The sequence below is a fragment of the Chlorocebus sabaeus genome, chromosome 3 (genome assembly GCF_047675955.1).
Source record: "Chlorocebus sabaeus isolate Y175 chromosome 3, mChlSab1.0.hap1, whole genome shotgun sequence".
Taxonomy (NCBI): Eukaryota; Metazoa; Chordata; class Mammalia; order Primates; family Cercopithecidae; genus Chlorocebus; species Chlorocebus sabaeus.
This window is the reverse complement of record NC_132906.1, coordinates 81,187,371-81,214,559: the sequence shown is the minus strand read 5'-3', so window position 1 is coordinate 81,214,559 and position 27,189 is coordinate 81,187,371. Positions and strand designations below refer to the sequence as shown.

At 44.0% G+C, this 27,189-nt stretch overlaps 1 protein-coding gene and 1 pseudogene across 3 annotated transcripts in view; one reads left to right on the top strand and one right to left on the bottom strand.

Annotated features, from left to right (window-relative positions):
• Positions 1 to 26,195, bottom strand: part of UBAC2 (UBA domain containing 2) — a 185,341-nt gene extending 159,146 nt beyond the window's left edge. For 2 of the 3 annotated variants that reach the window (XM_073014468.1, XM_073014466.1), the window contains exon 1: positions 26,047 to 26,195. In XM_073014468.1, the coding sequence (XP_072870569.1) occupies positions 26,047 to 26,077 (31 nt within the window). In that variant the 5' untranslated portion in view covers positions 26,078 to 26,195. The remainder of the gene's footprint in view (positions 1 to 26,046) is intronic. The other variant, XM_073014467.1, reaches the window with a different exon arrangement.
• LOC140711424 (histone H2A.Z pseudogene) lies at positions 11,619 to 13,483 on the top strand (annotated as a pseudogene).
• Positions 26,196 to 27,189: the final 994 nt, after the last annotated feature.

Sequence of the window (27,189 nt, the reverse complement as noted above, 5' to 3'; positions counted from 1 at the left end):
GATGGAAATAAATCCTACGCAAAATGAACTAGGGAAAATAAAACCTGTGGCTTTGTTATTCACCACATATTTCCTGTCTCTTCCCAAACCCATGGTAGGACTGCTCCCCATCCCCACTCCCAAATGAAGTGAGGCATGGCAATGTGACTTGCTCTGGCCAAGTAAATAAAAGCTATGTCACTTCCAGGAGGACCCTTTAAGAGCCAGGGAATCATTCTTGCTCTTTTCATCTGCCAATGTGCAAGATGGTGGGGTAGCCATCAGCCAGCTCCCGGGGCTGACGACAGTGTAGAGTGGACCCCTCCCAGGTAACTCGCAATGGAGATGGAACAGCAGTGAGATGTGAGCCTTGTTGTCTCGGGTTCCTGATATTTCAGAGTTGTTTGCTACTGCAGCATAACTTGGCCCACTGCTGGTGGGAAAGGAGGGGTGCCATCTTATCCAACCTGGTTAGGGAAGACCTTCTTGTAATGTGGATCTGGGCAGAGACCTGAAGATATAGGCCTTGCAGATACCTGAGGGAAGGGTGATCCTGGTGGAAAAAAAGCAAGCACAAATGCTTTGAGATGAAAACATGCTCAACATGATTAAGAGATGATAAGGCTGCCAACCGGCAAAAGCAGAGTGAGCATGAGACAGACAGGGAGGGAGCTAAGGTCAAAGAAGTGGTGATGGGAGAAAATAGTCCAGGGCCCTACAGTCTATTATGAGGACTTTAAAACCTTTCCTCTGGATGTGCAGGGTGCTTTGGGGAGGTCTCAGTAGAGGAGTAACATGATTGGAAAAGGTTTTAAATGATCACTTTGGTTGTTAAATTGAGAAGAAATTACAGCAAGGAAAGGGTGGAAGATAGGAGACCAGTTAGGAGGCTGTTAGGGAATCCAAGGAAGAAAGAAGATGTTCAAACCAGCAGGGTGGAGGTGGAGATGAAGAGGGGGGTCGGAACTGGGATATGTTGTGAAGGTGCTGCAGACAGGATATGCTGACTGACTGGGTGTATGGGCAGATGGAGAAGTCAGGAATAAAACTAAGTTTTGTTCTGGGCCACTGGAAGAACTGCTGGCAGTTGCTGAGGTGGCTCTGACTAAGTTCCGAACATGCTGTCTTTCCCACCTACAAGATCCGGGCCCATCTAGCAAAATGCTCCCCCGAGCCTTCACCTGCCAGGTCTCTCTCCTCTCTACCAGTGCCACTCAAAATAACCAGTCTGCAAAGTGCTACCAGCTCACACTGGGGTCAGAGCTTGTGCCAAATGTGAATCAACACACTGCCTCCTTCAGGGATGACGTCCTGCTATGAAAACACATCATTTAAACTAAACACATGCTCTGCTCAAATGTCACCTTATCCTTTGTCCCGCTTCTTTCACAGCACTTAACAGTGGATTTAATAGTGATTCATCAACTCTATGATTCAAACTGATACACCATTATTTTTATGGCCACTAAAAAATAAACGCTGCCAAATACAATTCTAAGACATCATCAATTATAAGGCGCGTTCCAACTTTAGAATCATTAAAATGTGGGAACAAATGCATTTTAGAATCAAGGAAATATATTTCTTGGTCTATTGTCCATTCCCCCACCTTCAGTCTCCACTAGAACACAAGCTTATTTAGGGCAGCAGCTTTGTCTGGTACATTCCCTGTTGCAGCATCCCGCATGCCTCTAACAGGACCTGGCACGTAAAGGCAGTCAAGAGTGTTTGTTAAACAAAAGGGGAGTGATGTGAAGCAGGTGCTCAAATACTGGCGGGAGCAACCCAAGTGTCCACTGGCAGATGAATGGATAAACAGGTAAACAAAATGTGGCACACACATATAAGGGTGATCAATTCAGTCTTAAAAAGGAAGGAAACTGGCACATGCAACAACATGCATGAACCTTGAGGACATTATGCTGTATGAAATAAGCCAGTCACAAAAAGATAAATATTACATGATTCCACTTATTTGCAGTACCTAGAGTAGTAAAATTCACAGAGGCAGAAAGTAGAAAAGCGGTTGCCAGAGGAAGGGTACAGCAGAGGGGAGGAAGGGGGAAATGGGAAGTTGTTTAATGGGTACAGTTTCAGTTCTGCAAGATGAGAAGAGTTACAGACATCGGCTGCACAATATGAACGTACTTAATACTACTGTACTAGACACAAAAATAGTTAAGATTGTACATTTTATATTATGTACATTTTACCACAATTAAAAATTAAAACTAAATATAAGCAAATACTTACTGAACTAATAACTGACCCTATTTACACAACCATTTTAATTCTGTCCAGGACCAAACAAACCCCTAAAAATGCAGATCTGATAATTACCATTAAGTACTCCTCTTAAGATGAGCAGAAGTCAGATCTCAAAAACCTATGTGGAAAGCAATAATACACAAATATCCAAAAAGTTGCACATCACAGGATAAGTATACAGTATCATTATACACAATAAGATTCACTCATCAACTCAAGATTTGTACTTTTACTACGTAAAAATTTTAACTAAAAAAAAACCTTTAAATAATTCTTAAACTCTGGTTAATAACAATGCCCATTTAAGTGTTTAGAGAAAATGTGACTATAATCTACTTTGAAATGCATTTTAAAAAATAATATGGTACTGATCAAATAAATAGAGGGATTGATATTTGCTAAAGCAAACATACTAAAATGTTAATTGTAGAATCTAGGTGATGGGTATACGGGTGTTCAGTGTACCACTCTTTCTACTTTGTGGCATGTTTGAAATTTTTCATAATTAAAACATTGGGTGGGGGGTACACAGAGAATCATAGAATCTGAGAGCTGAGAAAGGACTTCAATGAAGCAAAAATTAATAGAACTGAAATGAGACATAGATAAATCCACAAATATAATTGGAGAATTCAGCACTCTTCTCACAGTAATGGATAGTACAAGTAAACAGAAAAATCACTGTTATGGACTGAATGTGACCCCCTCAAATTGGTATGTTGAAGCTCTATGTTGACTGTGTTTGGAGAGAGGCCCTTTAAAGAGGGAATTAAGGTTAAGTGAGGTCATAAGGATAGATGGAGCCCTAATTCAATGTGACATGTCTTTATAAGAAAAAGGAGAGACCCAGGGATGCTCCCACACACAAAGGAAAGACCATGTGATGACACAGCTAGAAGGCAGCAGGCTCCTGCAAGGCCCCAAGAGAAACCAAACTTGCCAAGACCCTAAGCTTGGACTTCCAGCTTCTGGGTCTGTGAGAAAATTAATTTCTGTTCTTTAAGCCACCCAGTCTGTGGTATTTTGTTATGGCAGCCCAAGCTGACTAGTAAAATCAGTAAGGATATACAAGACCTGAAAAACATTATCAACCAACTTGGCCTGATTGACATTCATAGAACACTCCACCCAACAACAGCAAGTTACACATTTGTTCAAGTGCAGATGGAGCATTCACCAAAATAGACTATATTCTGGGCATAAAAGATTCCTCAAAAAATTTAAAGGAATTAAAATCATACAAAGCACGCTCCTTGGCCACAAAAAAAATTAGAAACCAACAACAGAAAGATGGACAATCCCCCAAATATGTGAAAACTCAACAACACATTTCTAAACAATATCTGGGTCAAAGAGAAAGTCACAAAGGAAATTAGACTATATTTAAAACAGAATTAAAAACTGAAGCACAACCAAGCAAAATTTGTGGACTGTAGCTAAAGAAATGCTTAGAGAGGAAAGTGTAGCATAAAAATGCTTATATTAGGAAGAAAAAAGGTCTCAAATAATGGTATAGGTTACAATCTGTAAAAAAAAAAAAAAAAAAAAGGAAAAAGAAAAAGAGCAAATTAAAATCTAAGCAAGCAGATGTAAAAAAAAAATTAAGAGTAGAAATCAATGAAATGGGAAAACCAAACTATAATAGAGACAAATCAATGAAACTCAAAGCTGGTTATCTGAGATCAATAAAACTGATACACTTCCAGCAGAAATGATCAGGACAAAAAGAGAGAAGACACAATTATCAATATCAGGAATAAAGAGGGGGCATCACTACTGATCCCAGAGACATTAAAAGGACAGTAAGAAGTTGCACAACAATGTGAATGTACTTAATGTCACTGAACTGTGACTTAAAAATAGTTAAAATAGTAACTTTTATATTATGCATTTCTTATCACTACTAAAATTTATCACAACTAAATTTTTTTTGAAAGGGAATGTTACGAAATACTTTATACCCATAAATTTGACAACTTAGATGAAACAGGCAAACTCCTTGGAAGACACAATCTACCAAAGCTCTTCAAGAAGAAATAGATAACTTAAACAGTCCTATAGATATTATGAAATTGAATTTATAGTTAAAAGACTTCTAACAAAGAAAACTCCAAGCCTGATGGCTTCAGGGGAGAATTCTACCAAGCATTTAAATACCAATTCTACACAAACTCTTTTACAACACAGAAAAATAGGGAACGATTTCCAACTCACATTATGAAGCCAATGATACACTGTTAGCAAAACCAGGTAAAGATATTAAAAGGCAAAAATTAGACCAATATACTTTATTAACATATTAACAGATGCAAAGTTCTCAACAAAACATCAGTAAATCAAACCTAGCATTATATAAAAAGAATACATCATGACCAAATAAAGCTTATCCTGGGAATGCGAAACAAATCAATGTAATTTACCATATCAACAAGTTATACTATGAAACCATTCTCATCCTGCCCAATTACTGCTTATTCTATGAAACCAATTTGTCATCAACTCATAAGGCTAAACTGACCACTTACTGCTATTTGTTAACAATAGGCTATCCCTTTGATCTAACCTCTACTATTAATTACTAATATAACCAACTAGTAACTACTAATACCAACCAACATTTATTAAGCCCTTAGGAAGTGGAGGCATTAGCATGACACTTTACGTGTGCTACTTTGCTCCTGCCATTCCACTACAGGGCCTATGTGCCTGTTACTCTCTCTACCCAAAATGTTCTTCCCATGTCCAGCTTATCCTCATCATTCAGTCCTCATTTCAAACAGCACCTCCCCAGAGTGGCCTTCAATCGTGATTTTTTGCTTTTGAGTGCGTCATCCTGGTTAATTTACTCTGTGGCATTCTCTACTACTTGAAATTCTTTGTTTGCTTCTTTGTCTGTCTCCTTCATCAGAAGGTAAACTCTATGAAGATAGGGTCCTAGCTGTCTTGCTCACTGCCCATATCCCCACAGCCAGAATGCCACCACTTAGCACACAGTTGCCTTTCAGTAACTAGGTGGTGAATGAATGAATTACATGGTTTAATCCTCAAAATAACCCTATGAGGTAGACGTTACTCTTCTCAGATTTATACAGAAGACAAAACTGTGACTCGGAGAGTACATTACCTATCCATGACAACAAAATGTCTTAGCCGGGGTTCCCCTGAGAGTAAAAGGTGAGGCAAAGGCTTACAGGCAGGTACTTTATTTTAGGATATGATCCCAGGGAGCAGTGGTAAAGGACACAGGGAGGGAAACAGAGGAAGAGTCCAAAGAAGGGCACTGTCAAGTAGGCGATCGCCATGAGTGACAGATGTTTCTGACAGGTGCTGGAACCTGCAGGACTTTCTAAGAAGCCTGGTGAATGTGTCTCAACTACCATCACAGGTGGAACAGGGCAGCACTTTTATCCATCAGCTTCCATCCTCAATGGTCTAGGGTGGCCACAGAAAAGAAGCTCCACAGAAGGAACAGAGAAATAAGAACAACAAACCAGCTTACACACCAAATGGGACTCTGTAGAAATAGAATAAAAGGTGAGGCAGAGTACACTGAAACAGTGCGCAAGAAGAGGCTAGTGAGCAGCAGAACCAGAATTCAAGCTCTGATAATCCGGACCGCAAGCACAACTGACTACACTGCATTGCCATATAGTGCCACGGTTCAAAGAAATGTTCACCTTCACAGTGGATTTCAAGTAAAAGACATACACAATCACAAACGGCACTAACAGAAATCAAAGTGGTGCCCTGTGTAACAAAAGTAATTGTAAATGAAATATAAAAAGACTGCAGTCTGTCGAGGGTGCAACACAGATCCAAGAAATCCATTTCTAGAAATTTAGCCCAAAGTAATTATCATAAATGAGCACAAAGATTTTGCTACAAAAGTGTTCATTGCAGCACTGTTTATAATAGTGAAAAGACTAGAAACAATATGAATATCCAATTGGGAAATGGGTAAATTATGTTCTATCCATAAAAATGGAATAATATTCAACATTAAGAAACAGGTTGTAGAAAAATATTTCACACCTTAGAAAGATGTTCCTAAATAGTAAGTGCAAAATATTCTAGTGGTATTACTATACAAAAATAATATATCAATACTTTTTTTAGAAGCATCTACGAAAATATTAACAGTGATAATCTCTGGCCTGTTCATGGAGATCTTAATTTTTTACAAAAAAAAAATCTATTTTGACAACTAGAAAAAATAATTTGTAACTAGTTACTAATTCAAGAAAAAGATCCATATGGTGAATCCTTACACATTGAGATGGGGCAAGTCACTAGCAACCTTCGGCCTCTATGAGCAGAGCCAGGAAGTGGTTCACACATACAGAACCCAAGCAGAGATCAAACAGAAGGTTAAGAAAAAGTCACTTCTCTGCAGGAGATCCTTCCACCTTTGAAAACAGGGATGCTACAAATTTTGAGAATAACAGACAATGCATTAACCTAAAAGTAAAAATGCAAAATACCTCTCTGGCAAAGATAATATAAAAATACAAAGTTTAAGATTTCCTTTCGGGTCTGATTTCTTTTTGGTTTGACCAAAGTACACAGTCATTTCTTTGAGGCAATAAATACTAATCAGGCTTGGGTGACTATGTATTATCCTAAAATAAATATTACAGTATATGTGGAGTATTTTATGCCAGGCACTGTGCTAATAAAAGCACTTTACATGTAATACCATCTCAGTGATTATAATAGCCCTAAAGCAGGAATTAATTATCAGCATTCTCTAGGTGAAGAAATAAACTAAGAATGGGTAAATAACCCACTAAAGGTTACGGTTAGTTAGTAGAGGGGCCGGGATTTGAACTTGGTTCTGCCTGACTATAAAGAAACCATTTCTTTTTAATATATAAGAAGGAAGTACAATAACTTTATATGATTACTATTTTAATACTTAAGATATATCTTTTTGGTTCCTCAAAAAGTCAAGCACAGAATTATGACATGACCTAGCAATTACACTCTGAGGCATATACCCAAAAAAACTGAAAACACAGTGTTTTTCCACAAAAACCTACATATAAATGTTCATAGTAGCATTATCATGGTAAGACAAAAAGTGGATACAAACCAACGTCCATCAACAAATGAACAAAATGTATATCCATCCAATAGAATATTATTCAGCCATAAAAGGAATGGATCTTGATACATGCTACAACGCGGATGAACCTCAAAAACAATACGCTAAGTGAAAAAAAGCCAGTCACACAAAGTTACATACTGTATGACTCCACTTATATGAAATGTCCAGAATTTTTAAATCCACACAGACTGAAAGCAGATTAGTGTTTGTCAGGGGCAGTTGGGAGAAGGTAGTGGGGCATGACTGCTTTATACAGGGATGTCTAATCTTTTGGCTTCCCTGGGCCACACTGGAAAAGAAGAATTATCTAGGGCCACACATAAAGTATACTAACACTAACAATAGTTGATAAGCTTTAAAAAATTGATAAAATCTCAGAATGTTTTAAGAAAGTTCACAAATTTGTGTTGGGCCGCATTCAAAGCTGTCGTGGGCCACATATGGCCCATGGGCTGCAGGGTGACAAGTTTGGCTTGATGGGTACTCCGTTTCTTTCTGGCATGATAAAATGTTCTGCAATTAAATTGTGGTTGGTGTTAATTGTACAACAATGTAAATGTAGTGGAAGTCAATAAGTGAACATTTTTAAACGGTTAAAACGGCAAATTTTACCTGAATAAAATATGTATCTTTTGGTTACTGGAGACACTAACCACAGGCCTTGCAAAGTTTTGTCCTGTGGGCTGTTACAGAAGCATTCTAGCTGAAGACAGACAGGTAGGGGAGCAACCCAGAAACTGCCTGCCTCCACAAGTCACGCATGTAAAAATACAGACATCAAAAAGCCCTGTATGGTTCACACCCTTGAGAGGAGGGGCCGCCATATCCTACCACAACATTGGTTTTCTTATGTTTGACTACTTAACTATTTGGCAAATTTCTCAGGGTTCTCACAAGTATGGGGTGACCTGATGTCTCATAAAGTAATTTTCTTATAAAGTTTTTCATCAGAAAGGAGCTAAACCAAAACTAAGGGCAGAAATGCACAAAAGCACAGTAAACCCACACCTTGCAAGAGACACCTTCCACTTCCACTATGATTTATTCCTCAAGTCTCTGGACTTCCTAGAAGAAAACTTAATGAAACTTAGATTCAGTGACCACGTTAGGGAGGAATGAGTCCTTCCTGGTGATCATCTCAACAAAGACTGCCCAGGGATCAAAATGTTCCAGGTTTATTTTTGTTACACCCATTTCCCTACAGTGTTTAGAAGTAAAACACTGGAAGCCATCAATCAGCTCCTGTCCCTAATGCATTGGGGAGAATTCAATGACACTGGACACCTGCTACACTGACCGCTCCTCATGCAGGTCCCCAAACAACTGGGCAGAGTGCCTGGCTCAGGCCGGCAGTCAATAAACTCTTGTTACCAAAGCAATAGTTATACAGTTTATCTGGAAAATAAGCCGCAGAAAGTGCTAAGAAGTTTCCAGGAAAAAAAAAAAAAAAAAAAAAGTCAGGAAAGAGAAGAACTTACCCTCTATATACAAAAAATGTGCTCCACATCTAAAATACTTAAACAATGTGAATTAAAGGGGAGGAAAGAGTGAGCTGTAAAATTTTAAAAGGAAGTCCTAAAACAGCACCAAACACATAGGCCTGCATGCCAGAGAAAGTGTATCAAATCTGCAAGTCAGCAAAGGCACTGGGCACCTAAATGTTCATTTTGGTCCCACCACTGTGGTGGCCACCAGTTGGGTTTATACTTCTTCGGGAGATTTTATACAGACATTAATACTTTCATTAAATGTAAAAAGCAGCAATTACTAAAAGTACTAATTAGACAAGAAATATAATGAAATAATTTTAAAAGCCAAAAGAAGTTTGAAAAATTATGACTGTAACACACAAATATGGGATAAATCAGTTAACAGTTGGAATAACTCTTAAAAAGTAAATCAGGAAGTTTACAGAAAGTTCTGGACCATGTGATAAACTGTAAGAAGGAAGAAATAATACTTCTCAAGGGGGAAAATGTGTGGTTAGTGGCAAGAAAATGTGTTGTAAATTCAAGTGCCTACAGAGGCCAGGCAGACAGTGAAATGGGGGAGTCGACGGCAAGAAGGTGGGCGAGAGCTGGGCGGATGCTGCCACATAACAACTCGGCACTGAGGCTGCCAGATCATCCGCCTCAGGACATCACAGACACCCGAACTTAGGTCTGAAATAAGCCAATTTTAAAGTGCTGGCAACTAACTCTCCTCTCCAACCCGCCCCCCACAACCTCTACAGAGACCAAAGGAAACGCCTGGGGCCTGGAGAAGCATCGCCGGTGGGCATCCATCAGCGCAGCTGAGACACCAGAGGGCCGCATGCCGGGACGTGTGCGGTAACAGCTGGCCCCAAGCCGGGGTGCCTCCCTGTGTTCAAGGACCCAAGGAGTCGGAGTCAACCAAACAGGGTGACAAGCAAGGATGCCCGAGCTACAAAGATGGCGCTGGAACGTCCCCAGGCCACATAAGAGGGTCTGCCTCGGCAGTTTCAGCGTAGCCTACGTGAGTCTGGGTTGGAGAAAGAGGGCAAGCAGAACACACGCCTGCACGGCGGAGAAACCCAAGTCTCGTTTTAAAGCTTTGATGAGCCACGGGACCTCTCCCTGGGAGAAAAGCGTAAGAGATCCGAGCAGAAAAATCCTTGCAAGTTTGGGCTTCTGAGTGGCCCTTCAGCACCTAACGGGTGGGGGGACTGATACTGAGCAACGGCCTAGCTGAAGCGGGGAACGAGCCCCATTGAAACCCCAAACACTAAAATTAATTCGAAAAAGAGGAAAGAGGCCGGGTGCGGTGGCTCATGTCTGTAATCCCAACACTTTGGGAGGCCGAGGCGGGCAGATCACCTGAGGTCAGGAGTTCGAGACCAGCCTGGCCAACATGGTGAAATGCCGTCTCTACAAAAATTAGCCGGGCGTGGTGGCAGGCACCTGTAATCCCAGCTACTAGGGAGGCCGAGGCATGAGAATCACTTGAACCCGGGAGACGGAGGTTGCAGTGAGCCAGGATCGCGCCACTGCACTCCAGCCTGGGGGACAAGAGCAAGACTTTGTCTCAAAAAAAAAAAAAAGAAAAAAAAGAAAAAAAAGAAAAAAAAAGAAAAAGGAAAGAAGAAAACAGTCCAGCAAAAACAATGAAACCAAGAAGACCGCTAGGTAAAATTCCAGTCTAAGACAGCAGACCCAGGACACCTGTCCACGTTCCCACCCTTCCAAAGTTGTTTCAAAATAAAAGAACAGGCCGGGCGCGGTGGCTCAAGCCTGTAATCCCAGTACTTTGGGAGGCCGAGACAGGCGGATCACGTGGTCAGCAGATCGAGACCACCCTGGCTAACACGGTGAAACCCCGTCTCTACTAAAAAAAAAAAAAAAATACAAAATAAAAGAACCCTCAAAACACCAGAGAAATGTGTCCTTTCAACTGAGTCCAGAAAAGGAATCAACAAATACCAAGACCTGGGGAAGAATACAAGCAATCCTCAGGAGAATTGAGGGCATTTCTCAAACTGCAGGCATTACCGCTACAGCACCACAGTTTCTGCCTGCCCTGATCCTGTTATTTAATATTTTTCTTTAAATCACCTTACTGTGATTTACATAAATATTTTAAAGGAAATTTGGTATCACTACAGTAAATGGAAAACAAGTGTCGCTTTCTCATTAGTAGGTGGTAACTATAAAAATAAACACACTAGGCCAGGCACGGTGACTCACACCTGTAACCCCAGCACTTTGAGAGGCCAAGGTGGGCGGATCACCTGAGGTCAGGAGTTCGAGAGACCAGCCTGGCCAACATGGTGAAAACCTGTCTCTACTAAAAATACAAAAATTAACCAGGTGTGGTGGTGGGCACCTATGCCAGCTACTACTTGGGAGGCTGAGGCATCAGAATCCTTGAACCAGGGAGGCAGAGGTTGCAGTGAGCCAGGATTGCACCACTGCACTCCAGCTGGGGCGTCAGAGTGAGACTGTATCACAAACACGCAAACACACACACACACACAAATACAGGTTGGTACAAAAGTAATTGCCATTTTACTTTTAATGGCAAAAACCGCAATTACTTTTGCACCAGCCTATAACAAAACAAAGTTATTAAAGTCTAATATTACCTCCTGCTCTTTTTGTTACAATGGGAAAATAGCCATTATTAGAGAGGTCTTTCAGACTAGCACCAAACCAAGATTTTCTATTTGATCCAATCAGGAATAGTAAGAACTGAAAAGGGCAGTTTGAATCACGGTGCAACGAAGGAGTAGGTGGTGGGATCTCACCGTGGGTCTGATTAGCCCTTTCTCTGCCTTGCTTGAGCTTCAGCAGAATTTGAAATGGCTGGCAGTAAGGCTGGGAAGGACTCCGGAACGGCCAAGACAAAGGCGGTTTCCTGCTCACAGAGAGCCAGCTTGCAGTTCCCAGTCGGCCGTATTCATCGACACCTGAAATCTAGGACAACCAGTCACGGACGTGTGGGCACGACTGCCGCTGTGTACAGCACAGCCACCCTGGAGTACCTCACCGCAGAGGGACTTGAACTGGCAGGAAATGCATCAAAAGACTTAAAGGTAAAGTGTATATTACCCCTCATCACTTGCAACTTGCTATTCGTGCAGATGAAGAATTGGATTCTCTCATCAAGGGTACAATTGCTGGTGGTGGTGTCATTCCACACATCCACAAATCTCTGATTGGGAAGAAAGGACAACAGAAGACTGTCTAATGGATGCCTGGATTCCGTGTTATCTCAGGACTCTAAATACTAGAACAGCTGTCCAGTGTTGCTGATTCCAGTGGACTGTATCTCTGTGAAAAACACAATTTTGTCTTTTTGTGATTCTATTTGAGCAAGCTGGAAGTTTAATTAGCTTTCCAACCAACCAAATTTCTGCATTTGAGTCTTAACCATATTTAAGTGTTACTGTGGCTTCAAAGAAGCTATTGATTCTGAAGCAGTGGGTTTTGATTGAGTGGACTGTTTTTAAAACTGGTTGGATTTTAATTGTGATGCAGAAGTTATAGTAACAAACATTTGGTTTTGTACAGACATTATTTCCACTGTGGTGGATAAGCTCAATAAAAATCATATCTCAAAAAAAAAAAAAAAAAACTGAAAAGGGAGTCATGACCTGACTTTTATTTCAATGGTGTTTACTGTTGGGCCGACACCCTGTCTAAAATCATCTCCAGTGGTGCAAATGCCACCGAGCAAGCATGACAGTGGGGCCTCAAACCCGTCCCCAAACCCACTGTCTACAAACAGCCTTTCCCCCACCATTCCAGGTTGGAAAAGAAGTTTATTTATTCCCTCAAAATAAAATCCTAGAAATTCTTCAAAAAGGGTGGGGTGGGGGGCAATCTGCTTAAGGAGAACATTAAGGGGGTTGGAGGTCTGCAAAAAAAATAGAAGAGAGCTTGGGGTAACTTCAAACTTCCAAACCAGATCACAGCACAGGTGACAGGGAATGGAAAAGGAGGGTAATAAGAAGGGCAGCTTCACTTAGGAGTAGAAGCCATAGAAAGCGTTGAGCTCCACTTTGACGACTGCAGGCGGTTCTCACATTCCTGCCTCCCCCCCCACTACCTACTACCCACCTCTGCACCCTATATACAAACCAGCCTATTCATATGCCTTGCATACTAAAACAGAACCTAGAGTCAGCCCTGCCAGGTGAAGTTTGAGCCGCCTCTTGCTGGAAAAGGCTGCACCCACAAACAAAGAGGAAACCCACACTAGGTACTTAGGAATCCAGTCATTCAGGACTGCACAAGAATGGCCAAGCAAGATTCAGAAGTTCACTACCTGTGTCCTTACACGAAAAAAATTTACTCCAGGAGGGATTCCAGGAAAAAACAAACAAACAAACAAACGAAGATGCCAAGGCAAAAAATAATGCAAGATTCAAGAAAGAACAGGGCAGGTTTTCTGACCTAGGTTCTAACCCTGGCTCTACAATAAATACACAATCAGGCCAGGGGCAGTGGCTCACGCCTGTAATCCCAGCACTTTGAGAGGATGAGGCAGGCAGATCACTTGAGGTTGAGACTTCAAGGCCAACATGGTGAAACCCCATCTCTAGTAAAAATACAAAAATTAGCCAGGTGTGGTGGTGCACACCTGTAATTCCAGCTACTAGAAGGCTGAGACAGGAGAATCGCTTGAACCTGAGAGGCAGAGCTTGCAGTGAGCTGAGATCATGCCACTACACTCCAGCCTGGACGACAAAGCAAGACTCTGTCTACAATAAAATAAAATATTCTTATCCTTTGACTCTATAATTCAACATTTATGATTATTTCCTTAAAATGAAGTTAAAGATGCAATCAATAATTTAGTTACAAAGATGTTCTAAGTGTTTCTAAGTGAGAAAATACTACAAAAAAACTTATTTTAGTACGATAAAATGTTACAATTGACCAGGTGCAGTGACTCATGCCTGTAATCCCAGCACTTTGGGGGGCCGAGTCAGGCGGATCACCTAAGGTCAGGAGTTCAAGACCAGCCTGGTCAACATGGTAAAACCCTATCTCTACAAAAATACAAAAATTAGCACAGCATGATGGCAGGTGCCTGTAATCCCAACTACTCAGGAGGCTGAGGCAGGAGAATCACTTGAACCCGGGAGGCGGCAGTTGCAGTGAGCTGAGATCATGCCATCGCACTCCAGGCTGGACGACAAAGCAAGACCCTTTCTCAGAAAAAAAAAAAAAAGTTACGGACAGGGCGTGGTGGCTGGTGCCTGTAATCCTAGCAATTTGGGAGGCCAAGGAAGGCAGATCACCTGAGGTCAGGAGTTCGAGACCAGCCTGGCCCACATGGTGAAACCCCATCTTAAATTTAAAAAAAAAAAAAAAAAAAAAAATTGAAAAAAAAAGTTATAATCATTCAAACTCATGTTTTTTCATATCTGAGATGCTGGAAGAACATCGAATGTGTATCTGAATGCCGTTTCTGTATAAAACCAAATGTATAGGTGTATGGATGTATGTATATACATGTGTCAGGAAAAAAAAGAACGCATAGAGAAGCACATACACAGAAAAAGTCTAAAAGAATGAGCACTAGACTACCAACAACGGTGATGTGGGTGTGGGAGTCATTATGTGGGATTAGTCCTTTCTACACTACATACGATATTTGTATAATTTTTGAACTTTTTCAACATGTTTCAGTTTTGTAACAAGGCAAAACAAAGATAATGGTAAAAGTTAGCTTGAAGATTACTTAATGACATGGAGTGAATTCATTCAAAAAGAGTAAATGAAAAAAGCAGAATATGAAACTGTAGATAGGCTGACTTTTCCTTTAAAAATGTATATTTACATGCACACATAAAGGAGAAAAAAAATTATACAACAACAATACAGAAATAATGATCAAATCTGGGCAGTATAATGAAATGGAAATTTATGTTTGTTCCCTGTATTTTATTTCCCCCAATAAATCTTAGAAACAGAGTTAATAAAGTCAAATAGATTTCTCTGTTGCAGGGCTGCAAAGGGTCTTTGAAGTGTCAGTCTGCATTGTCAATGTCAAAAAACAGTATGGCCAACAACATACCCAACCTAACTTGGCTATAGAACCCTTTCCAAAGATTAGTGTCATGCTCTTTCCATTGTATCATGTCCACCGAAGGGACTAAATTCTGGGAAATGACTGAAAACAATGGCAATGTAACTTAGAAAGCCTTAGGGAAAAATCTGGGGGGAAGATCATGATTTAATTAAGGATTACTTTATAATTCTCATTTACACTCACAATTTAAATGAGGGTTAAAACTTCAGGAGCTCCTCATAGTATCGTTTCACAAAGCACACTTCAAAAATGCTAAATTATTGATGAGATATGCTTTAGCAAGTTTCACTTATTAAAATGCTATAAAAATGCCAATTTTAAAACTTCTTGATGTAAGATAGGTTCCACCTACATTACTAAAACTGATATTGAGACAGATTGAGAATGGAAAAAGTTGGAAAAGGAAGATGATTTGATAAGGGAAGAGAAAAACAGAGGATACACAAATAAAAACAATTGTAGAGCACTAACTGCTACAAAAGATCCTAATTAGGACATATAACATGTCTACCAAAGGTAAACTGGATCTTGGTTCTGATGTGGGGAGATGGAGACTGGTGCACTGGCAGCCAGGAGAAGGAGCATGGTAGAGCCCGGGAAAGCAGCTGCCATGGTCCCAAGGGGAGGAGGGAAAAGCACATTGCCAGGACACAATGATGCAGTTTCCAATGACTGAGACTCAAGCTCTACACTAACCTGAGCTACTATTTACATCACTCGCCTAAGACAATCCCAGTGGTTGGGAGATACACGGAGATAAACTTCTTTAAGGCTGAGAAGCAGTAGTGAGCAACACAGAATAGGGAGCCAGACCATCTGGGTTCAAATCCTAGTCCTGCTCCTCAGTAGGAAAGTTACTTAAATGTCTGTGCCTCAGTTTCCTCAGCTGCAATTGGGAAGGATAACTGTCTACCTCGCAGGGCTGTTCTGAGAATTAAGTGAGTCAATATATGTAAGCTGCTTAGAACAGTGCCTAGCACATAGTATTTTATCAGTAAAACCAAAAATAACTCACACTTATTAGTCACTGATTGAAAAGGTGTAAGAACTATGTAGACATTTAGCACCCTTGTTTAAATAATGATTCTTTTTCCCAGATGTTTGTCCTAAGGCTTAACAAGTCATATTGCCATTGCCATTTTCTACTAAAGGGACTAAATTTTCACTGTATGATACAGTAGAAAGTACAGGCTTTGGAAGCAAGCAAATTGGAGTCAAATCTCAGCTCTTCCATATACTACTAGCTATGCGGTCTTGGACAAATTATTTTCTGAGCCTGAAAAGACTCGTTTGTGGAGGGGAAAAATAACAATACCTATCCTCATAGGGCTACTGTGAAAACGAACTGTAATAACTTAAGAAAAGCAATCTTTTCTCCCTTAAATTGCCGGTGGAGTTGAAATTGGTACTACCCTTTGGGATTGGAATTTGGCCGTATGTACTTATGTACTAAAAAATATACAAGAATACACTTTATTCAACCTTCTTTCACTTCTACGAGTATCTGAAAGTTAAGATGCTCTCGGCATTACAACAATAAAATAAAATGAAATAAAAAGGGGAGAAACAACCTAATTCTGCAAGCACAGCATCCTAGGGGAACGCTTATGACAAAGGGAAAAAGCGGGGCCCGGCGTGGTGGCTCACGCCTATAATCCCAGCACTTTGGGAGGCCGAGGTGGGTGGATCACCTGAGGTCAAGAGTTCAAGACCAGCCTGGTCAACAAGGTGAAACCCCGTCTCTACTAAAAATACAAAAATAGGTCAGGCGTGGTGGCTCACGCCTGTAATCTGAGCACTTTAGGAGCCCAAGGCGGGCGGATCACCTGAGGTCGGGAGTTGGAGACCAGTGGAGAAACCCCATCTCTACTAAAAACACAAAATTAGCCGGGCATGATGGCACATGCCTGTAATCCCAGCTACTCGGAAGCCTGAGGCAGGAGAATCGCTTGCACCTGGGAGGCGGAGGTTGCAGCGAGCCGAGATCGCACCACTGCACTCCAGCCTGGGCAACAGGAGTGAAACTCCGTCTCAAAGAAAAAGAAAAAAGCAGAGCGCATACATGGTCATTATGATTACATTTTAAAAGACTCTGTTGGGTGGAATAGAAGCAAGTAAGAAAATAGTATTGAGATAAATTTATTTTTACCTATTTATTTAGATACTAATTTTTGTACTGGAAAAACAGCAGAAACACCAAAATATCAATAAATGCCATTTTATTTCTTCCTAGTGCTTTCCTGCACTGCACTGAACTCCTTTCCTGCGTCGCAGAATTGTCTCTGATGAACATGTACTCATTTTATAACAAACTCAGTTATTTTAAAACAAGAACATAAGTGTAGAGAAAAAGAAAAGATGAAGAAATTAAATTAAACGCTAAGACTGGATTTTCTCTATTTTCCAAACTTCCTATAGTGTGGTTAATGTTACTTTTACGACGAAAAGAAACATCTTTTAAAGCATTCTCTCTTAAGCTTGTCCCTCCATAGTTAATGCCTAGTTTTCCTTTTTAGCTAAATTTTGTTTGTTTGTTTGTTTGTTTGAGACAGAGTCTCGCACCCAGGCTGAAGGGCAATGGAATGGTGCGATCTCGGCTCACGGCAACCTCCACCTTCCGGGTTCAAGCGATTCTCCCTGCCTAAGCCTCCCGAGCAGCTGGGATTACAGGAGCCAACCACCACGCCCGGCTAATTTTGTATTTTTAGTAGAGATGGGGTTTCAACATGTTGGCCAGGCTGGTCTCGAACTCCTGGCCTCAGGTGATCCACACGCCTTAGCCTCCCAAAGTACTGGGATTACAGGTGTGAGCCACCGTGCCCGGCTGCTAAAATTTATGAAGAGTATATTCCTCGGAAGTTTCAATAATACAGTTCCCAAAAACTTAAGACAGGCGGGGAAGAGTGTATACCCAACAGTAAATGAGCTGTTCAGGTTTGGGCAACCCAGGCCTGGTTATAGCAGAAAAGTATAAACGCTAAAGCCTGCCTTAAAGAAGAGAGTCAAACAGTTCCTGGCCCACAAAACAGAAAAGCAACCAAAACAAGATGATAAAACAGGAGTTTCCACTAAGGTACCAAAAGAGAAGGGCTGCTGCCACCAAAGGGGGGCTCCATATGCAGAACTTTCCAAGAGTGACTGGAAGGCAGTCCCCTGAGTCCCACAGTCCTCTCAGCCAGGTCAGGGCTACAGACAGTGGAATGTGAGGGTTCCCTCCCATGAAGACAGGACAGGAGGCGGGGGCTTTGTGAAGTGAACCCTTGAGTGCCTGAGAGTACAGCCACACTTTCACACCAAGCTCAGGTCGCGGTTCGATGGCCTATTTCATGCACTAATCTGTGACCGGCAAGGATACAGTGGATCTCCAACCCGGGAAATCTAGAGAGCCGGGGAAGCTGTGCTGAGCACTGGGACCCACGTGCACAACCAGGGCAAGGAACACGCAGTACCAGCCAGGCTGTGCGCGAGAGTCAGCAGAGGGTCTTCTTGGATTCAAACAACAGTGCCCCCAAGCAGGTCAAAAGAACTCCAGCAGGAGGAAACTCTAGGGGGATCTAAGTTCCTAGGCGCTGAGGAGTCACCAAAATAAACTGGCCAAAATAAATCAACCAAAATAAAGATGCAAACCCCCAGGTCAAGAAGGCAGCAGGGATAGAAGTCAGGAGTCTCTGAAGAGCCCACTGAAGCACCTGCAGGACACAGGGTCGGCTTTAACCACGGGCGAGGCTCAGGGAGCTATAGAAGAACAATCTGAGCGCCTCACCACTCCTTCCTCCTCCTATTCCACTCAATCCAGAGCCTAGTGAAGTCAGACACAATAAATCTGAGGGACAGAGAGGAGCCGAACGCACCAGAAGCCTGTCACACTGCTTTTTCTGACACAGATGGTTGCCAACTACAAGTCTTAACTGGGAAAAAAAAGGGGGGGAAAGTCTTATCTTTGAATGAAGACTGAAGTGTTGATTAACATATTGAACTGGACACTTTTAATTTTAAAATAGAGCCTACATTTCAAGACTTCTATCACCTAAGATCATCACCACTTAAATGCACATGTGGCCTTTTACTTCCTATTGAATCCTGAGAACCTAGGAGACCGGCTGGCCCACAGGAGTGCTCAGGAAGTATCTGCTGAATCAGTGAATGAAAGCATAAAGGGTAAGTCACAAGGCCTGATAGCTTTTCATAAAAGCAAACAGCTCCCCAACTGAGTGTATCTTAAAGAGACAGTGAAGGCCAGGCACAGTGACTCACGCCTGTAATCCCAACACTTTGGGAGGGAAAGGCAGGCAGATCACCTAAGGTCAGGAGTTCAAGGCCAGCCTGATCAACATAGTGAAACCCCATCTCTACTGAAAATACAAAATTAGCCAGGTGTACTGGTGCATGCCTGTAATCCCAGCTACTTGGGGGGCTGAGGCATGAGAATCGCTCAAACCCAGGAGGCGGAGGCTGCAGTGAGCCAAGATCACGCTGTTGCACTCCAGCCTGGGCAACAAGAGCGAAACTCCATCTCAAAAAAAAAAAAAAAAGAAAGAAAGACAGTGAGAGGCAAAAATAAAGATTTATTTGGATCATCTCCCACACTGAATGCATACTTAAGAAACAATGCCAGTAGGAACATGGTTTGCTCCTTTGTGAGAACGCAAAAAAAAGGAGTCAACATTGGTGTCCAATTCAGCAGTATGCAGGGGACAGGGTATTCAGGTTCCGAAGGCAGGATCCTAAGCTGGAACGAAGGTGGAGAGTGCAGGCCTTGAATGGCCCTACCAGTCCTGAGGGCTCACCCAGCTCTACAGTGAGACAAATGTCCACGCCACAGGCTGATACCAGTGGACCTCAGGCTCATCAAACTTCTCTAACTGCATCTGACCCAAGGCTCCCTACCAAATGTTTTGGATCAAATAAGAGTTTCACTCAGAGCAGCTCAGTGGTACAGCGGAGCAGAAGCAAGCCACAATAAGCCCAGAACAGGGCCCCGCCATCGAAGAGTAACAGACTAATGGCACAAGGCTAAAAAGTGAAGGGAAGTGAGAAGGGGGAAAAAATAAGGGAAGATCACCTTTTAAGAGCTGGAAAGAAGGTGGTCAGCAGTTGGGAAGGCACACGCTAGTTGTTGGATGGGTTGTACCTTTGTATTTTTAAGAATAGACTCAGAAGAAGGATCCAGTTAATACTACTTACACCTGAGTAGTTACTACGGCAAAATTCTAGGAGCTCCACACACATTAACTTTTCTGATCCTCCTACCCATCAAGAAAGCATCTAAAGTACAGGCAGTCTCACTTTCAGGCCTGTGTGCTACATCTCTATACTATGCCCTCTCACCAAATAAGGATGCATCCCCCCAGGTCAACGCAGCAGCAGGTAGAGGCTCCCAACTCAGGGAGGGGGTGCCACTAAGGCACCCGCTGGAGAAAGCATCAGCTGTAACCACATGCCAGGCTCATTCCTGCAGGAGACAGAATGAAGGTAAAGAAGCATGAGTGGTGCTAGAAAAGACAGGAAAGAGTTCAGAATCGGTGGCAGGTGGGCCTCAGGAGGAGGCTGCTTCATTCTTCTGGATTGGAGGAAAGGAACAAAGCTGAGTGTGGACAGAAACAAGTCAGGGAGAGGGAGCAGGAAGCAGAAGGAGCATCCAGGTGATGGCCCCAATTTTTTGGATGGGTGAAGAGTGAGATGGGGGGTGAAGAGATGGGGACAGACTGAGAACAGCCTTGAGCCGGGGACAAAATGGAGGTAGCATAAGGAGATGACTGAATCCCAGAAACTTAGCTGAGAATTGAATACCAGAAACTTAGCTGAGAAACAGTGCCAAGGGCCCAGACTTGACCCCATAGATCAATACGAAGTTAGGGTTTTACTCGATGAGCACCGCAGAACAGATGTGCCAGGTCTCTGAGAGTCTGGATGAGACCATAGCTCTGGTAATGCACTACAGGTTCCAGACTAGATATGAAGAAAGAGATGCCACAAATGGGCTGATACACTGGAGACAAGGAGGGATCAGAGGCTGGCAAGCAGAGAAACAGTGGCGAGCAGAGCCAGGGAAGCAGCTGTGGGATGAGCACTTCCGTGGAAGAGGGCACATCCATCCACCGGACTAGGGGAGGAGACGCAGCTTCTCCTACAGAAGCCCCCAGCTCTGCCTACTTTCTGCCTCCCCTTTCTCTGGATTTCTTTCCCCAGGTGTCCCAAGTACCTCTGACTGGACTCTGCAAACCCCTCAACACTGCACAGGTCCAAAGCTAAACTCATCTTCCCCCGAAAGGAGCTCCTGCTTCTCTACATTCCCTCTCTAGTGACTGGGAACTTTATCCACCCAGCTGCCCAAGAGGTAAAGCAGAGTCAACTTCAACTCCTCCCTCTCCCCAGATCCAATCTGCTTTATTGACACAACCTACCAGAATACACATCTTTAAAATCCTTCTATCTTCTCTCATCAGCCCATCAGACTCCGTTCTCTCAGCCCTGCCTATGATTTCCCTCCTGCCTCCATCTCAATTTGTTCATCCACTGAAATGTCCTAGGGTGGGGGGGACAAGGAGGCTTTAAAAATACACATTTCTTAAAACAAAAAATAACAGGTTTCTGACACTCATGCTAACTCTTCTGAATCTCACCCTCTGGGGAGGAGAACCAGGAAGGTGTGCATTCAGAAAACACCGTGATTGATTTTTGTTTGCAGCTGGTATAGGAGCAGCATTTGAGAACCACTGCTCCATGACCAAAAGTAATCCTTCCTCTTCCCTCCCACAGCAAATGAGAAGTACACCTGCCCTGGGCCCCAGATCCTCACCTCCTCACAACTCAGGTCTATCACTCATTCTTGTCTGTATCTTCAACCACACCCTTCCCACTGGGTTTTTCCCAACACCTTTTAAACATGCTAAGCCTCCTCTCCACTTAAAGAAACTCCCCCAGCCTGGCGCAGTGGCTCACGTCTATAGTCCCAACACTTTGGGAGGCCGAGGCAGGCGGATCACGAGATCAGGAGATCGAGATCAACCTGGCCAACATGATGAAACCCCGTCTCTGCTAAAAATACAAAAATTAGCCAGGCGTGGTATCGCACACCTGTAGCGCCTGCTACTTGGGAGGCTGAGGCAGAAGAATCACTTGAACCCAGGAGGTGGAGGTTGCAGTGAGCCGAGATCGCACCACTGCACTCCAACCTGGTGACAAAGCAAGACTCCGTCACGAAAAAAAAAAAAAAGAAAGAAAGAAAGAAACTCCCCCTTACACCTGCGGTCACCTCTGACCACAGGTCATTCTCTTGATTCTCAGAAATGAGATCTTGAAAGCACTTTCCAAGTTCACTGTCTCCCATTTATATCCCACTCATTTCTCAGCTAATTATAATCTGAATTCTCTCCCCAACTATTCTGGAAAGGTTCTGGGGGGCCTCTTTCTTTCCCACAGGTCGCACTTCAGGCCTGTTTTGAAAATCTCTGCAGCGTGTAATGCTATCAGCCACTCTTCCCTGAAATTCTCTCCTCCCGGGTGTCCCCCTACTTCCTTGGCCATTCCTCAGTTTTCTTCCCTGGCACCTACTCTTCTCCCTCTTTAAAGTTTAAAATGTTCACAAGTTCTGTCCCTAGTTCTTGTCTCACCTTCCACTGTCCCCTGAAAGACTTCACCACACACCTCTTAGGAACTGCTCACTCCAGCCATAACCACCCCTAATTCATTCCCTCCTGCCTCTTTGCCAAGCCCTGTCCAGTCTGTCCCTCCCAGAGGCCTTCTCCACACTATGATGCCTGCCAAACTCTCAACAGTCAGTCCAAATATTGCTACATTGGGAAGTCTTCCTTAACTGTGCCTCCCCACAACCAGCCCACCCCCTGCAATAAACCCACAGCACCGAGCACAGATGTTCTTTTCAAAAAAGTTTTGCCCCAATAGACACTGAACTCCTTGAGAGTGGGAACTATATCTGGAAAATATTAGGCACGCAATTAATGTTGGCTGAGTCCATCATTACACAGTGAACACACTGTGAGGTAAACAGAAGCTTATTAATAAATGCAGTAAATGATACACATATTACTCAACATAGAGCTGAGTGACAGTATTGGTCTATAAGTAAGGAATCTAAAATAAGTCATGATCACTAATCCTATGCAGTTTTACCCGGTCATAATTACGTGACTGGGCAGACAGCAATATAGTTCCAAGCCCTTGAAACAGCCACAGCAGGGTGTTTTCAACTGTATTGCTGTACCCTTTCTTCAAAACGAAGAGTTTTCAACTCTCACATGGCTGGCTCCTTCACACCATCTGGGCCTCAGCTCAGTGTCACCTTCCCAGCTACCCTCCATGACCATGCGTGCTAAAGTGGTCCTCCACCATAACTTCGGTGTTTGTAGTTACCCTTTCATTGTCTTCATGTCACTTGTCACTATGTGAATCATACTGACTTGTTAGCCTGTTTGATGCTGGTCTCCTTTATCCTGCTTATTACTTTATCCTCTGTATATCAACAATGTGTGGCTGATATGGGTACTCAACAGACACTTGTTGAATGGCTGAGAGAGAAAGGCAAGTTTAACACTGAAACACTATTATCTACTAACCACAAAATGTTGGAAACATGCAGGTGGTAGGAAATGTCAGGGATTTCTCCCTGGAAAGGGACTGTTATTCACCACCCATGGAGGTGGGGGTAGGCACACATATCATCCTTCTTTCAGATTCTTACTCAGGATCAGAATTTTGATTTGCTAAAGGGTCCCTCAACTTATCTAAAGGAAATCATGGGCAGTGGCTCACGTCTGTAATCCCAGCACTTTGGGAGGTCGAGGAGGGAGGATCACTTGAGGTCAGGAGTACAAGACCAGCCTGGTCAACACGGCAAAACCCCGTCTCTACTAAAAATACAAAAATAGTCAGGTGTGATGGTGGGCACCTGTAATCCCAGCTACTTGGGAGGCTGAGGGGGAAGAATCGCTTGAACCCAGGAGGTGGAGGTTGCAGTGAGCCGAGATCTGCCACTGCACTCCAGCCTGGGTGACAGAGTGAGACTCCATCTCAATAAATAAATAAATAAAACGAAGGAAATCACTTCCCCCTCAGTGGGTAGCTTCTCCAGAGAAAAATGTTAAAGCTGACACACAGCCTTTTCTAATGACCAGTCCTGGAAAACTGTGCCCAAGCTCCGTCAGCACCATAAGCACTGAGATCAGGACCTGCTCATTGCTGCATTCCCAGCACCTAGCCCAGTTCATTGCCCAGAGGAGATGCCCAAAATGTTTGTAAAACACATGTAGGACAGCCTTCTGAGGAACGGCCATCCCAACAACTCTTAACACTGCAGAAGCACTTAATTTTAGAAACAGGCCAAGACAGCTGCAGAGGGGCTCTGGGTCTAGGTCTCTCCCTGGGCAACAGTCTGGTTCCTAGAATTCAACACTCACCACCATGTGCCATAGATAATAAAATTTTATCTTCCCCACAGTCGCCCTGTATCAAATTTGAATACACTTGGCCAATATAATCTCATGACTAATACAGTACAGCAACCAATAACAGATTTCTCTTGCCCTTTAAATTTTTTCTATGTATTTTGGCCAGCAAGAATAGATCTAAATGCTAAAGAACAACAGAAATTGAATAATTCTACCATTAATTTCATAACCACCAGTACCTGGCTCACTGTATGATCCCAGGAAAACCACACCGCCTTCTTGAGCTGTCAGCTTCAGCTACAGTCATAACGCTCTTTATCTACAGGGTAGTTTGGGGAAGATTAGTTTTGTTTTGTTTTTTGAGACGGAGTTTCACTCTTGTTGACCAGGCTGGAGTGCAATGGTGCAATCTTGGCCCACTGCAACCTCCGCCTCCCAGGTTCAAGCAATTCTCCTGTCTCAGCCTCCCGAGTAGCTGGGATTACAGGCATGCACCACCACACCCCACTAATGTTGTATTTTTAGCAGAGACAGGGTTTCTCCATGTTAGTCAGGCTGGTCTCGAACTCCTGACCTCAGGTGATCCGCCTGCCTCGGCCTCCCAAAGTGCTGGGATTACAAGCATGAGCCACCAAGCCAGGCCGGGGAAGATTAGTTAGTTGTAACATACTCTGGGACCAATGCATGAAAGATGCCATAAATCAAATTAATTATGAAACAAAAGGAATCATAAATATTGAAACCACTTCAAAACCTGAGAAACTGAGAAGTGAGGAAGATTTAAAATCATGCCTGTGGCTCTGATACTAACTTACTGTCAGACTATAAGACAAGACACGTATTCTCAGAAGATTCATGACATTCCCAACAGATCTTTAATATTTGGAAATGTCAGGTATTTCTGTCCTCCAGCAGCATTAACTTCACATGGAGTATGAACAGTGACAAGCAATTGCAAAATTAGAGCAGTTCTCTGTTGCTGTACCCGTGCCTGTTAACACGCAGTCTACCGTACGCAAAGTCAATTCCACACACTCAGTGGCAGTGAGAAAAGCCGTTCAACTGGCTGTAAAAACACTTCTCCGCCCCCTACCTGCTGACCACCGCTAATACGCCAAGAAAACAGCAACATCCAGCAGCACAGCTGCGCTCCCTCGCCACAACTTCCTAACTTCCCTCCACTTGAAAGCACTCTCATCAGTGCGTGTTTGTATAAAAACTCTTCTTGGAGACTGGAGAAGAAACACATCCAAGTGAAACTGAGAGGTCAGCTTCTAAAGCGGAGGCTGAACTTTGCAAGTGGGGGCGGGGGGGAGTCAATTCGGTCCCCCAGGAGCCTAAATGAATGGGGAAAGGTGAGGGGGACGGCCCCTTCCATCAGCGCCGCACACGCGCCGCAAAGGGCCTGGGGCCGGCCCACGAGAACACCAGGGCATCTGCCCACTTGCAGCGGCCCCAAGACACTCCTGGGCATCGCACCTGGGGACACCAGGTGGGGTCCGGGCGGGCAGCGGGGCTTTGTTCCTATTAGCCCCTCCAGGCCGAAATGGAGACGGTTTCCGCTGACCTCCCAAGACCAGGAACTAGCAGGGTTCGGACGCCAGTCTGGAGGGTCGGCCCCACCACCTCCGGCAAACCCGAGGGTCCCCGCTGCCCCAGCCTCCTCAATGAGGTGCCCAGGGTGGCGTGTAGGGGGCAGCCAGAATGGCGGAGGCCGGTACTCACAGAGCCCACTGGAGCCGGTGCTGGTGAACATGGTCCCGCCGGGCTCGGAGCCCCCGAGGGGGCCGGGGGAGGGGAAGCTGAGGTGGGAGCCCCGGCGACCGCGCAGGCGCACTCCCGGCAGAGCGACGAATCCGGCTCCGCGAGGCCACTCGCCGCGGATGAATGGCGCATGCGCAGCCAGGGGCGTGTGCCCCCTGGGTCAGCGCCCTCCTTCCTGCCGGGGAAGGGAAGTGCGTCCGTAGGGGAGGGCCCATCTCTCCAGGTTGAAACGATGGTGGTCAGAGCAGCCTGAGGCAAAAACGGGTGGCACTGGGGCAGCGGAGGCGTAGCTCCTGGGAGCCTCACACTTGGGCTCAGTGCCGCCTCACCTCTGGTGGATCCGCGATGGCCGCGGATTCTTCTGGATTGCCGGCGCTGGGCAGGAACGCCATCTCTAATCTCTCCCGAGACTGGACGCCCGGCGCCTTCCCCGCGCTTTGTGTCTTTCCGGGCGGTCCCTCGAAGCTGGCTACCCCCGGGCTGTTGACTGCAGTGGGATCTGGTCACTCAGATGCGGATGGAGGGGTACGGGAGCCGGAGAGGTGGAACAGGTCCCTCCGGGTGCGGAGATCTGGGCCGTCCAGCCGCCTCTTTGTTCCCTCGTGGGTCCCGCGCGGAATCCCCACCACCGGAGCCGAGTGTCGTGGCCCCAGGAGTCAGCACCCTGCCCTCCCCGCCGTGGTGGCGGGTGTCTGGGGGTCCCCGGCGCGGCGAGCCCGGCGGAGCGACCCAGCCCATGTGCCCCGGCGAGCTTCCGTACTCAGACCATTTAAATTTTTTCCCCTAGAAGAATGAAGTTACTCTGCCAAAATCACGGTTTTAAATGAGTGTGAGCCTGAAAGCATATTATGCAGTCGTTTTAAAAAGTTTTTTTTTTAAGTTGATCTCGTAAAAGTAGAGTAAAAGAGTGGTTATTCTTGTACAGAGGTACAGAGGAGAGTTAGTGGGGAGGGAGGATGGGGAGAGGCCGGTCAACAGGCGCAAAGTTACAGTTAGGAGGAATATATTTTAGTGTTCTCTTGCACATTTGGATGACTATACTCAACAATAATGTTGACTTCAAAATAGTTAGAAGAGAGGATTTTGAATGTTCTCACCACAAAG